This window comes from Peromyscus leucopus, chromosome 4, assembly GCF_004664715.2.
Source record: "Peromyscus leucopus breed LL Stock chromosome 4, UCI_PerLeu_2.1, whole genome shotgun sequence".
Taxonomy (NCBI): Eukaryota; Metazoa; Chordata; class Mammalia; order Rodentia; family Cricetidae; genus Peromyscus; species Peromyscus leucopus.
In genome coordinates this window covers 135,040,236-135,054,295 of record NC_051066.1, presented here as the reverse complement: position 1 = coordinate 135,054,295, position 14,060 = coordinate 135,040,236, and the positions used below count along the sequence as shown (strand labels likewise).

General features: G+C 51.4%; 1 protein-coding gene across 1 annotated transcript in view; it reads right to left on the bottom strand.

Annotated features, from left to right (window-relative positions):
• Positions 1-1,058: 1,058 nt before the first annotated feature.
• The window catches only part of Arhgap40 (Rho GTPase activating protein 40), a 40,204-nt gene continuing 27,202 nt past the window's right edge, over positions 1,059-14,060 (bottom strand). The window contains exons 7-15 of the mRNA XM_028889225.2: positions 12,482-12,573; positions 11,913-11,990; positions 11,519-11,678; positions 9,005-9,087; positions 7,559-7,762; positions 4,875-5,015; positions 4,032-4,201; positions 2,532-2,581; positions 1,059-1,651 (exon numbers count right to left, since the gene is read on the bottom strand). Coding sequence (XP_028745058.1) covers positions 1,560-1,651; positions 2,532-2,581; positions 4,032-4,201; positions 4,875-5,015; positions 7,559-7,762; positions 9,005-9,087; positions 11,519-11,678; positions 11,913-11,990; positions 12,482-12,573 — 1,070 coding nt within the window. The 3' untranslated portion in view covers positions 1,059-1,559. The remainder of the gene's footprint in view (positions 1,652-2,531; positions 2,582-4,031; positions 4,202-4,874; positions 5,016-7,558; positions 7,763-9,004; positions 9,088-11,518; positions 11,679-11,912; positions 11,991-12,481; positions 12,574-14,060) is intronic.

Below are 14,060 nucleotides of genomic sequence, written 5' to 3'. Positions count from 1 at the left end.
TCATCACCACTATCATCACTAGCACCACCATTATCACCATCATCCTGTCACCACCACCATCATCATCATTACCATCATCCTATTATGACCACCACCATCATCACTATCATTACCATCATCATCCTATTGTGACCATCATTATCACTATTACCAGCTGATCATCAACCATCACCACCATCACCATTATCCTGGTGTCACCACTGTTACCACCACCACCACCAGCATGCCATAGAGTGAAGCAGATGTCATCCGTGCCAAGCCGTTCCTATCCCCCCAGTATTAGAGTCAGTGTGCTACAACCATTTTGAACTGCATCTGCATCTTTAGCCAAGAGCTCTTTGGCAGTCAGAGCCCACTCTAGCAAGACCCTCGGGCAGCCTGGAGATGCAAGGGAGCAATGCCCATCGTAGTCAGGAGCAGCCTGGACTTGAATCTTTTCCTCCTCTGCTCCCCACGCACCCACCACCCTCGTTCTCCACCCCGGGATGGGGTGACTCAAAAGGACAGTTTCTACATTGTTTCTCAGGGTCTCTCAGCAGAATTAAGCTCTACCTGCCCATTGTGGCAACTTGTTTGATAATGCACCCTCTGATGGTGGTCTTCCCTTCCTTCTCATATGCTCGTTCCCCAGGCTTCCAGGAGCACTACTTGCTCATGAATCTGTCTCAGAGTCTACTGAGAAGAGCTGAAGTGGAAACACCGGACTATCATAAAGATGGAGTTTGTAAAATTAGGTATAAATTAGAGGGTCAACACATTCAATATTGAGTGAACAAATTATTGAATGAATCAATGAATGCGGTTTCACTTCCCCTGAGGAGAAGGCAGACTTGGGCAGGAGAAAAAAGAGATAGCTGGGATCATAAGTGATGGGTGTTGGGAGTGCTAGAGATTCATCCTCGCCCTCCTTCCTCCTGGCCCTGCTGGATGGGGCATGTTCAAGGTGGAGCCAGTGCCCATGGAAGAAACACTGCAAGGGGTTTCATCTAGCTCCAGTCAGCTGCCAGAGAGACAACGCCCACCATGAGCCAGGCCGGGAGAACAAAGTGAAAGTGGTATTGAGCTAGTTGTGTGTTTAATGCTGAAGTGACTTAAATATGCTATAAAACAAGGTTCCGTAAGGCAGCATTTAAGACACAGGGGTGCAAAGGGTCATCTGTCCAGTTCTCCTAGGACTGTCCACGGCATCTTGGGGGGTCTCAGAGAAGACAAGCGGTTGTCCCTGGTCCCAGTGATTTCCCACTCCACAGTGTGGGGCTGCCTCCAAAGCAATATTTTCTGGAAACTCCCACCTGTTCTCGAGAGGGGTGCTACAGTTTCATTCCCCCTGTGCCTGGAAATTGTGGACAAACTCCTGTGGAGATGCAGGTGCTCTGGGTGGCATCCTCTGGGGCTCCGTGTGCATGGTGAGGATGGTGACGGGCAGACCGAGCTTTGTGCTGTCTGTCATGGAAGAGGTATTTCCTGGGAAGGAGGACTTTGGAGGAAGACCCAATCTTTCCACGTGAAGAGCTCTGCTCCAGGCTGGGTGTTCCAGGCTGTTTCTTGGGATTCAAGGCTTAGGTGGGGCTCTGTCTAATGACCCACTCACCGTGGGGGTTGGCACGGTACAAATCTAAGAGGTAGGCATCTGGGTCCAGGCAATGTTCACCTGTAGGAAGAAGGGATCCCAGAGATTGAGAATGTGACTGGGAAAGACTATAATCTTGCCCAGAGCCTCTCACCAGGCAAGGCACCACCCTCTATCTGTGGAGCCTCACTGAGGCTCACAGTTACCCCTTTCTCTGAGGTGACTTCTGCTGGTAGAAGATGCTTTGCTGGGAAATGTAACCCCTCTTCCCCAGGCATCCACACCAGAGGTGCCTAAGACCATCAGCCTCCACCACTGATACAGACATGTGGCATGAGTTCCAGAGCCCCCTAGTGGATCCTGCAAGCTCCTGAAATGCCTCCAGGAGCCTCCTCCAAGGCTGTCTGTCTTTCAGCCACCACAAACTCCCGGACCTTGTCTTGTCTCCCCTTCTTGGCCAGTGGCTCTCTAAGGGTAGTCTGGTCCTTGGACAAGCAGCTTCAGTGCATGAAGGGACTTGTTAGAAACATGAGTCCACAAGACAGACATTTTTCATCACAGCCCTGGAGGTAATTCTAGTACCCCACTCAAGTTTGAGGGCCTGGTTCTCACAAAGCAAGGACCCTTGGAGCTATATGCTGGAAAGCCTACAGCATTCCTAAAGGCATCCACATGCAGGGCTGAGATTCCCCTTCCCTGGGGTGTCCTTGAGACATCTGTGGTAACATTGACAACTTCCACACTAAACACTGTCAGTCTTCTTCCAACCAAGAGTCAGCCCTGTGTAGAGCTCCCCATGCAGGAAGGGTTCCTAATTCAGCCATGCTCACCTTGGCCCTCCCAGCAGGGTTCTACCAGTTGCAGGAGACAGGCCTGAAGGGGAAGGCTCATTCTGACCTTCCAAGGTCAAAGTGCTCCTAGGAGCCTGGGCCTTGGACTCACTTCCCACAGGGGAACTTACCAATATTCCCTCCAACTTCATAGACAAGGAAGTTGGCCTGCTTCGTGTTGCTGTAAGACAGAGAGAAAAATCCACTGGGCTCTGCTGGAGAAGGCAAGACCACCTCAGGCCTGGAAAGGGGCATCCTCAAGGATTTGTGGTCCCAGTTGGAAGGGCTTATGGACCCTTCTGAGAGAACTGGAGCCAATAAAGGAGGCCAAAAGCCAGGGGCAGAGAGAGGCATCCAGGTAGTCCTTGGGAAAGATCAGCCCCGGATGCTCTGCCACAAGGTCCCTTCCAGCTAGGCATCAGAAATGGGTTTCAGAGGGATGAGATCAGGGTGATGAATGGAAAGAAGATCCTACTGTGAGGGTCCATCAAGGTGGAATATGGGCATTGTATGGTATGTGTGATAGCTACCATGATGTAAGTATATAATTATGTGATGGTAATTATAGGTATCCCAAATTCAGCTTCAGGATCTGCCCTGACTTGCTCTGTGGCTTTGGACATGCCCTATCCCCTCTCTGGGACTTCATTTTCTCATCCGTAGCTGAAGGAACTGGATCAGACACTTGGTAAGGGCTGACACTCCGAGGGTCTTTGTGCCAAACCCATGAAGAGAGCTTCCGAGGGCTCCGGCTACTTCTCGTGCCTAGGAATGACCCCCGCACACCAGTCTTACTGATGCATTTGACCGTGCTGATTCTTGCTTCCTTAGGACCTTTGCACGGGCAATTTTCTGTGCCTGGAAGCCTTGTTTGCTCCTCAGTAGAGTAGGCATCTCAGTGCACATTCATGCTGCTCCCTGACTTTCTTACAAAAGCTAATACAGTTTTTTGTTTTGTTTGTTTGTTTGTTTGGTTTTGGTTTTTGGGGTTTTTTTGGTTTTTTTTGTTTTTGTTTTTTTGTTTTTGTTTTTGTTTTGCTAATACAGTTTTTAACTTGACAGTAATGGCTACTCGATTTATGTCTGTCTTTTCCACGTGGTATGAGCCTGTAAGCCAGGACCTCTTTGGTTAATTTTTTTATACTCATTTTTAACTATGAGTATGGAGGGCGTGTGTGCACATGTGTGTGGGTGTCTGTGGAAGCCAGAGTCATTGTGTACTCTGCAGCTGGAGTTACAGGTGCGTGTGAGCTGCCTGACCTGGGAGGCTGGGAACTGAACTCCGGTCCTTTCCAGCAGCAGCCAGTGCTCTCAACCACTGAGCTCTCTCCAGTCCCTCTGTTGAGTCCTTTCATTACCACTTTAGCATTCCTCTTGGCGTCTGACCTATAGCAGCCATTTATTAGATATAAATAAAATCAGAAATGAATGGGGACCCTCTTCACTGTTATTCAGAGCCAAGAAGCTCTGGAAAGGTTGGAGACCCCATCGTGACCACCACAGAAAGAGGAAGGCCAGGAGCAGACAAGGACATGTGTAACTCCTCGTGCCCTTCAGCTGGAAGGGACTGAGCCCTCCCAGTACTCTGCTGGGGGAGAATGAGGCTCCTGCCCCGGGGAAGTGGCCCTTACCCTGACAGAGTGCTGCCTGGGTCCTCGCTGCCGTCTTCAGGCTGTGACCCAGGGTTGAGGCGCTCTGTGAACAGCTTCAGGATGTGGGTCACTCTGGTGCTGGGGTTCAGAGGCACCTGCAGAAGATCCATGCTGGGCCAGGTCACCTGGACCTTTGCCACTTTGGGAGTCTGGAGATGGAGATGATGGGAATGAAGAACGAAAGGCTCTCTCTTGTCCTTGGAATTCACACACGCGCGTGCGTGCGTGCGTGCGTGCGTGCGTGTGTGTGTGTGTGTGTGTGTGTGTGTGTGTGTGTGTGTGTTTGGACCAGTATTCACATGCACACTACATGCATACGCAAGCCCACACATACATCCAGAGGTAGGAAAGCATGCACACAGGAGCACATGCAAGCTATGTACAGATGTGTTCATGCACACCCAGGCTCATGCCCACTCATCTCACACACACACACACACACACACACACACACACACACACACACACACACCCCTGCTCTGTGTTCCTCAGAAAGACTCCTTCCACATCCCTGTCCCACGAAGCGGCCCCATCCACTTTCTGACACCCGACCCAGGCACACAAAGTGCCTTCTAAAAGTCAGGCCAAGTAGGTGGCCTCACCCCCACCAGGCCAGCTTCCCACCCCTCAGCCGCAGCCTCCCTGGTTACCCAGCACCGCCTGCTCTTCCTCTGCCATGCGGCTCGGGCGCCCCCTGGCGGTCTCAGATGATTATGCCAGGCAGCTTGGGATGATGAGAAACCCGGATGCCCTCCCCCAACCAGGTGCCTTTTCTCCACCTCCGGTCAGTTTCTCCATTTGCCTGCTGTGGGGGGCACTCACCGCCTCAAGCCCGTCCCCGACTTTGTCCCTGTCTACATGTGTCCTCCGCAGCCACGTCTTGAGGCCCCCATCACAGAGCTGGGAACGGCGACCATTGCTGTCATTCAGTTTTCGCACTTGGGCTACCAAGAAAGAGGCAACCTGGCCAGAAAGAATCAGGTCTCAGCCGGGTGCTGTGGTGCTGGGGGCAAGAGGTCAAGCAAGGCCCCATTCCGGCCACCGCGGCTCCTCCCACACAGAGCTTGGAAACTAAACCCTCAAAGTGGCTACCCCAGCATTAGTTTGGCGGGATGGATGTTAGACGTTTAGTCCCAAAGAGGACCCTGGAGTGTTGGATTCAGAATGGAGCGGTCCCTGAGGCTTCTGGACAGAGCTGAGCTTATGGGGAGCTGTTCATTAGCACACCGGACAGGGGTGTCCCCCGAAATACATCTGGGCTGGCCTCCAGCTGTGAGAAGCCCAACCAGTGTGCCTGGGGGGTGTTCCCGGAGGCCTGCAGGTCAGCTGGGCCACTGTGCAGTGAGAATCTAGCAGAGACTTCAGGGTCCAGGGACCCTCTTTCTGAGGTGTCACAGGTTATGAGGTACAGTGAGACTCTAGCAGAGACTTCAGGGTCCAGGGGCCCTCTTTCTGAGGTGTGACAGGCTATGAGGTGTAAAAACCTAATTATAATGATACACCTGGGGAAGGCAGTGGTGATTTCTCTGATCCTGCTGTATACATCTGTGCTGTCTGAAACTTACAAAAAAAAATCTAAGCAATCTCTCTAAAACAAACAAACAAACAAACAAACAAACAACTTCCTATAACAGGAAAAACTGTAGCAGCCAGAGAAGTGTCACTGTAGTTAAGAGCACCCACTGCTCTTCCAGTTGACCTGGTTCTGTCCCCAACATCAACCTATAACTCCAGTTCTGGGAGATTTGAAGTCCTCTTTTGATAGGAACCAGGAACATGTGTGGTACACCTATATGCATGCAGGCTAAACACTCATACTGATTTAAAAAAAAAAACTTTAAAAAATTGTAATTCACTATGTTTTAATAGTAATATAACTTCAGAAGGTTGCATGCAGAGAAAGGGGGATTATGGGAGTCTGGTAGGAGTGGTAGGAGACTTTCAGCCGAAAAATTGACCCTGAACTCAGTCTTAAAGAATGAGCAGAGAGCACCAAGCTCTGCCTTTGGAGAAATGGAAGGAGCATCCAGGCTGGGTGAAAGGCTTGAGCGAAAACCCAGAGGCGGGAAGCCCAGGGTGCATTTGCATGATTTGCTTGCATGTATGTAAGTATGTACAGCAGGTGTGTGCCTGATGATGTGGTGCCCCTGGAGGGCTGAAGAGGGCATCAGAATCCCTGGAACTGGAGTTACAGACAGTTGTGAGCTGCCGTGTGGGTGCTGGAACCCAGGGCCTCTGGAAGAGCAGTATGTGCTCTTAACCACTGAGCCATCTCTGTAGCACCCACCCCCACCCCAGATGCATTTAAAAGAGCAGCTGGTTCAGGACACAGAGGATCTGGGGCTACTCAGAGAAGGGTGCATTTGCTGGGATCTGGGGGATAAATCTAATTCATGGATGAAGGGAGGGATAGATGGATGGGTATATGAGTGGACAGAGTGGAATAGATGGATGGATAGGTGAGTGAATGGGTGGATGATAGATGGGTGAACATGTGGGTAAATGGATGATGAATGGGTAAGTGGGTGAGTATTTGGATGAGTATATAAATGGATGGATAGTGGGTAAATGAGTAAATGGTAGGTAGGTGGGTGGGTACATGGTTGAATAGGCAATGGCTGGATAGATGGGTGAGTATGTAGGTACATACATAATGGACGAATGGGTGGACAGAGGGATAGATGGTTGGGTGGATAGGTAGATGGATAACAGATGGATGGATGACTCATCAGTGGAGATTGTGGAGAAATGGGTAGATAGGTACATGAGTGATGGGTAGAAAGGAGATAGGTAGATGGCTAGATTAGTAGGTACATGGGTGAGTGGGGATGGCTGGGGATTAGTTGGACAAATGGGAAGGCAGATGGCTGCTAAATGGATAAATGGGTAGTCGGATATGTGGGTGAAAGGTGTTTGGACAAGTGGACAGATGGATAGGAGAGTAATGGAGTGAGCAAGTGGCCTGAGCTGCCCCTGTGGGTGGTACCGACTGTGTGGTGGGATACTGAGTGCTAGAAGGCTCTTCTCGGGGTTCCTGTCTCACCTCCAACTTCAGCAGACTAGGACCAGCACCGCCCCCCGTGTGCCCCCCCCTTCTTTGCTCGTTTTCAGGGCAACACTCATGGCAGAGGCAGGCCTGGCTCTCACATCTGCCTTTGACCTCCCTTGGGCAGGCCTGATGCCCCCAAGCCTCAAGGCTGGGACATTCTTGCTGTTGCTTAGGGAACATCGATGATACTAGGCTGAAGGGGAAAGCTGAGGGCTGAATCAGCTGAGAGGTGAGCAGTATGGTTGTAAGGTCTAAGCAGACTCCTTAGACCTGAATGCAGAGAAGGAAAACACTGGCCTCTGCAGAGTCCCGTGGAGTCCTAAGAAAAGCCCTAACTAGCTTCACGAAGCATGGTGCCTATGATAGCAGCGAGTGGGCAGCTGCACCCGGGGAGAGCAGGGTGGTGGAAAGCATGGACAGTCTGCCCCCCGGGCTCGCTGTCACTGCCATCACTCACCGTCCAAAGCAGGTCCTGGTACTGTACCATCATGCACATCACTTCAGCTGCGCCCTCTGCCAGCTGCTTCTCACCCTTGGGGAGCTTGGGAGGCCGCCCTCGGGGCAGGAAGAGGTTGGGGGCCATCACGGTGGAAACATTCCACAAGGTCATCTTGTTGTGCTGCTCCTGGGCTGCTACCTTCCTGAGGAATTCCAGGAGTGCCTAGGGAGGGCCCAGAACCTGCCTCCAATTCCAGCACGGCCCTGGGCTTCCCACCCACAGCAGCCCTTCTCCACAGGAGTCTGGGCAGAAAGGGGTGGGTCACAGCTACCACCTAGGGATGCCTTGTGTCCCTGGCCCAGCAGCTAGCCTCTCACATGGGTTTGCCAGCTCACTGATGCTGTCAGCGGCGAGGCCACACAGAAGTTTTACTGTTGGACCCATTGTGCAGAGAAAGAATCTGGCTTAGAAAATGTGTCAAGAGCCACATAGTAAAGATGAAGAGGAGAGAGGGATGGATGGAAAAATGGGTAGATGGAAAGACAATACACGGATAGAAAGAAGAAAGGGAAGGAAAGGAAGAATGGGGGATGGGAAAGAGAGGAAGGAAGATGGGCAAAGGAAAGACAATAGATGATTAGAAAGGAAGAGGAAAAGTCTGAGGGAAAGGACAGAAGGGGACAAAAGGAAAGGAGGAAGGGGAGGAGAAGAGGGAGGGAGGGAAAGGGAGGGAGGGAGAAGGTACAGTGAGCACCTACAGAGAGCCATAACCTCTACCCCATGATTTCTCCTGTGCTAGCTCCTGTCACACCCAAAGCAATCAAACAAAATACTCATCATCCCGTGACTAGAAGGGAGTAGAAATTCCAAGATGAAGATCCCAGCCCCCCCCCCCCCACTCCCCATGCAGGCTCACCTGGCTGACCCATCAGTCAAACCCAAGGACAGCCAGGAGGTGGGGAGCCGGGAGCCAAGCCAAGGTTGCTCCCAGGCTCAGCCCTCAGCACCCACTCCCAGATCACACAAAAGAACCATTTCTCAAACTGGCTCTCCGGAGAACACCATCACCATACCGTGCCTCCCACAGCTGATAAGGACAGTGAGCTGCTGAGTTTGGGGTAGGCTGACTGCTCCAGTCCCACTCTGAGATGAACACAGCCTTGGTGAGCCTCTGAGGAGTCCTCAGGGAAGAGTGGTCTGGACTAATGTATCTCTTCCCTGCTCACCAGACTTCTCAGCACACAGTGCCCTTGCCCTGGAAGATGCTTGCCCCGTGTGGATCAGGTGCGCTCTGAGAATTCTCCCGCTTTCTTTGGGGAAGACCCTTGGACAAGGAGGGCTTACATGGGTGGTCATCACACCCACACCTGGGATGGCTGTGTGATGAAGGCGTGAACAGGAGGAGCACCTTCAGAGCCAACACTGAGGCTGAGGGCTGAGACAGGGCATAAAAGGCACCCTTACCTTCAAGGTGTTGCGGTTGGGTTCAGGCAGGAGGAGGACTAGCAGGTGGAGAGCCTGCAGGCGCTGCCTCAGGTCGGGGATGTCTACAGAGGAGGGACGAAGGGAGGGAGAAGCGGCTCAGGATGCTCCCTCATGCTCTAGCCTCTTCCTGGGAAGCCCAGCAGGTCCCTTCCCCCAAGGCTTGCCACGGCTTCCTGCCTGGCATGCTCAGATAGAAGCCCAGCCAATGCTGGTCAGGACACTCACACACTTTGTTAGTGAAAAGCAAACACACATGCTCAAGGCATGTACACTCACATATGCACATGTATGTCTGTATACATGCCCAGACAGACACTGGGCTGAACTATGACCCAGGGTCAAGAATGCCAGGGGCCAGAAAGTCATCCCTGGGAGGGAATATGTATAGCCCACCTGTCCAGGACGGAAGGTTTCATGATACCCTTTGCAAGATGAGGGCTGGAAAGGAAAAGCTGGCCCACACCTGAGGTCAGAGTCTCCAGTGGGAGTTACAGAAGTGTGTCATCTCATTGGGCCTCCTGACATTTGAACTTGGGCAGGTGGCAGTGAACTGGTGTGTGGGAAACTCTTTCTAGTCAGAGAGCAGTGGGCTTGGAGGAGGAGGAAGAGGAGGAGAGAAGCTGAGGAGGAGGAGGAGGCACATCCTCCATGGGTGTCTTACTACAGGGAGGCAGGGCCTAGGAGGAGGTGGGTCAGGACCTGGGAAGCAGCCAAGTCCTTTTGCAAGTGTGTTGGGGATGGTTGGCTTCATGCATGTTTTGAAAGGAGGCCATGAGATGCAGAGGCAAGAGAGGAAGAACACTCAGAGCCTGCTGCTGTGGTTGGTGGAGTTCAGAGAGCACAAACATGAGTGAGAGGGGGGGAAAGGGAGGGAGGGAGGGAGAGAGAGAGAGAGAGAGCGCCCAGGTAGGGGTCTTCATCAATTGCTCTCTACACTACTTTTTGAAACACTCGCTGGAGAGATGGCTCAGCAGTTAGGAGCACTGGGCTGCTCTTCCAGAGGTCCTGAGTTCAATTCCCAGCAACCACATGGTGGCTCACAACCATCTGTAATGAGATCTGGTGCCCTCTTCTGGCCTGCTAGTATACATGTAGGCAGAACACTATATACATAATAAATAAATAAATCTTAAAAAGAAAGAAAGAAAGAAAAAGAAAGAAAGAAAGAAAGAAAGAAAGAAAGAAAGAAAGAAAGAAAGAAAGAAAGAAAGAAAGGAAAAAAAAAAGAAACACTCGCTGAGCCTGAAGTTCACTGATTGGCTAGGCAGGCTGGCCAGTGAGCCTCAGAGGTTCTCTTGCCTGTGTGAGGGTTGCAGAGGTTATGTGGCTCCATCTGACTTTTAGCTGGGGACATGAACTAAGTCTCCATGCTTGTGTGGTGACTTATTAACTAATACATCTCCTCAGCCCCATCTTGAAGCTTTTGGAGAGGGGCATTGTCAGCCTTTCCCGGGTTTGTACGTGAAGGATTCTAAAGAAGCCCCAGTGAGGAATCTCTCTCTCTCTCTCTCTCTCTCTCTCTCTCTCTCTCTCTCTCTCTCTCTCTCTCTCTCTCTCTGTGTGTGTGTGTGTGTGTGTGTGTGTGTGTGTGTGTGACAGGAGGGTCTGACCTGTGTGCACACAGACAGAAAGATCAACACACACAGGTGTCCACAGTTGTGTAAGCCCGATACGCTCCAGCCCATGGATGTCAAGACCTCAAGGCACCACATGATAAAAGGAGAGAACGGAGTCCTGGAAGCCGTCCTCTGACCCCCCCTTGTGCACCGTGGCATGTGCCCCTCCCCCACAAAACTTTTAAGATGTAATAAACATTTTAGGAAAAGAACTAGCCGGGTGGTGGTGGCGCACACCTTTAATCCCAGCACGTGGGAAGGCAGAGGCAGGTGGATCTCTATGAGTTCGAGGCCAGCCTGGGCTATAGAGTGAGATCCAGGACAGGCTCCAAAGCTACACAGAGAAACCCTGTCTCGAAAAACAAAAAACAAAAACAAACAAACAAACAAAAAAACCCTAAAGTCAGCTAGCCCCTTGTCCATGTCGGGACTGATAACAGGTCTAGTTGCCAAAGCCCCAGCCTCTTCATCTTCTCCCCTGTCACCCTATGCACACACGTACAATATACACACCTGACAGACACATGTACCATTACCCACCTCACAGGTGCCTGTGCATACATGTACATGCTCACATACATGCAAACACACTTCCTGCTCATCAGCTTCAGACTCCAGGAGATAGACATTTCTGAACAGGTGGAACAGTCTGCTGATACTGCCCTTCTCCACACACACACACACACACACACACACACACACACACACACACACACCACCAAGGCCAGGGACTCCCAACCTCCCACAATCCCCTGCACATGCACGGGACCACCACAGCCCTCCCCTGCACATGCACGGGACCACCACAGCCCTCCCCTGCACATGCACGGGACCGCCACAACCCTCCCCTGCATATCCACGGGACTGCCACACGCACTGGGCACTGCTGTAAAAGCTGGGAGGTACTCGGCTGTGAGCAGAGGAGCCGGCAGCTTCCGGAGGAACCTCTTGAGCAGGTCGGACGCATCGTTGGGATGAACCTTGTCCCAGCTCACAAGGCCGGCATAGAAGTCTCGCTCCAGCTTTTGCTCCAACCCCTAGAGAAAGGAGGGCCACCAAGAAGCTGCCTATAGCTCCCACCATTCACAGGTGTTCAAATGTGACCCCAGAGCCCATGGCTCTATTGGTCACCTACCTGTCTCTTGGAATCCCACAACCACGCCAAAAGCAGGCCACAGGTCAGCCAGGACCCAGATTCTCTCCCAACCAAACAGAGCACCAAGCATGGAGAAGTGAAGCAGCCTTTAGAAGTAGAAGAAGCCAGCCATTACCTTGACCCTGGCCTGGGATCCAGGGACTCTGAGGATGCCTTCTGTGTCCAGCCCTCTTTTTTCCAAACAGGACAGCAACTATTGGAGGAAAGGGTCATCACTCAAGCCAGCCACTGCGGGCAAGCGAGTTGGGCAGGGTGTGTCTGTCTCTCATGAAAACCAGGAAGGGGAGAGTGCTAGAAGGGTTCCTTCAAATAACAAGACGGAACCAGGGTCTTGTACATGTTGTACAAGTGTTCTACCCCTGAGCCAAGTCCTCAGCCCTTCTGAGCTTCCTGAACCACTTGTGTGAGGCAGGCACTGTGCCGAGAGCTTCAGGGCCATGTTCTCATTCAGCCCTCAGCTAAAGGAGACTGCTATCAAACCCCAGCTCACAGACTTTGAAAGGAAGGATCTAGACGTTCACAACTGCACCCCGGTCTCTGAGACAGCAGATACCAGTGACAGAATTTGAATCCAGCTCCCCTTCTCTAAAGCCCAGGCTCTTCCCCTTGTGGTAGGCATCTCCCAAATGTTCCTCAGAGCCAGCCCTTCAAGGGCTGAGCAAGCCTAAGCCGGGGATAACTTACAGCTTGCAGGAGCAGTGGGACCTGGGTGCTGGGGAGGACTCTGTGGTCAGCTTCCAACAGGCTGTCAAGGGGCACGCCAAAAAGGCCCGAGTCTGCGGGAGGCCAGAGGAGCAGAGGGGGCATCTCAAGGTCTGCAGGACTCCCAGCTCCACCCACAAGCCTGGCTGTGCCACCAGAATCAATCACTCCTCGGGAGGACCAAGTCCCGGGGAAGGGAGGACCTGAAGAATCTGGTGACATCAGGCATGCCACAGTGCAGCCATCTCCCCGGGGAAGGAAGCACTAAAGGGGGGCAAGTCCGGCTTCCCTGGTGTGAGCCAGCAGCCAGGGCAGAGCTGCCCCAGACACCCCCTCCACTGTCTTCTCTCCCATTCTCTCTTCCACGGCCCTTCTCCTCTCTGCTGGGGGACCCCTCCTTCCACCTCTCCAACCCCCCCCCCCCGCCCCGTCTTTGAAGAACCCTCACAAAAACAACAGTGCATAGTGCTGACAGTGAGACAGAGAGATAAGAGCACACACTATTAAAGGGTAATAAATTCCCAGAACTTAATATGAGCGGGTCACCATAGCTCATGCCTGTCATCCTAGCTCTCTGGAGGCTGAGGCAGGAGGGCAGAAAGCTAGGAGCCAGCCTGGGCTACATTTTGTGAGATTCTGTCTCAAAAAAATTACTTTAAACTTAGATGCATTCCAACCGTGGCTGCACTTTGTAACAGGAGGAAAAATGGATATAACACATATCCTCTAATAGGGAAATGGTTAAATATGTTACGGCATGACCATGGGAAGAAAAATAGTACAATGGCTAAAAACTATGATTCCCTTTAAACCACTGAAGGGAGAAACTGAGGAAGACGTAAGAGGACAGAAAGGCCTCCCATGTTCACAGATTGGCAGAATTAATGCTGTAAAAAGAGGTGTATTGCAGATTAGCTACACTCCACTGACATTCTCCACAGGACTAGAAAGAACAATCCTAAATTCACATGGAAGCACAAAAGACTCTGAATGGCCAAATCAAAATCCCAAACAGAAGGAGCCACATGGGAAGCCTCACGGTGCCTGGTCTACACTATACTACAGAGCCATAGTGACAGACCATGAGACAGAAAAACAGACACAGAGCTGTGGGGCAGAACACAGGACCCAGGAATAACACCACACAGCTATGGCCACCTGACTTTTGACAAGGCTAAGAAAGGAAGCCTCTTCAACAGATGGTGTCGGGAAAACTGGATCTTCACATCTAGAAGGATGAAGCTAGAGCCATTATTTCCACCCAAATAAACTCAAAATGTACCAAAGACCTCAGTGTAAGACCTGAAACTCTGAAATAGTTAGGGGAAAATACTTCAAGATGATGATACAAGCAAAGACTTTCTGGAAAGGCTCCCAAGAGCAAAAACACAAACCCAAGAATCAACAGATGGGACTAAATTAAATTAAAAAAAAATAAATAAATAAACCTTCTGTACAGCAAACAGAACAACTGCCAAATAGTCTACAAAGCAAGAGAAAACTGTGGCCAAACTATACATAAAGCAAGGGATCAATATCTAGGGTATATAAAGAACAATCA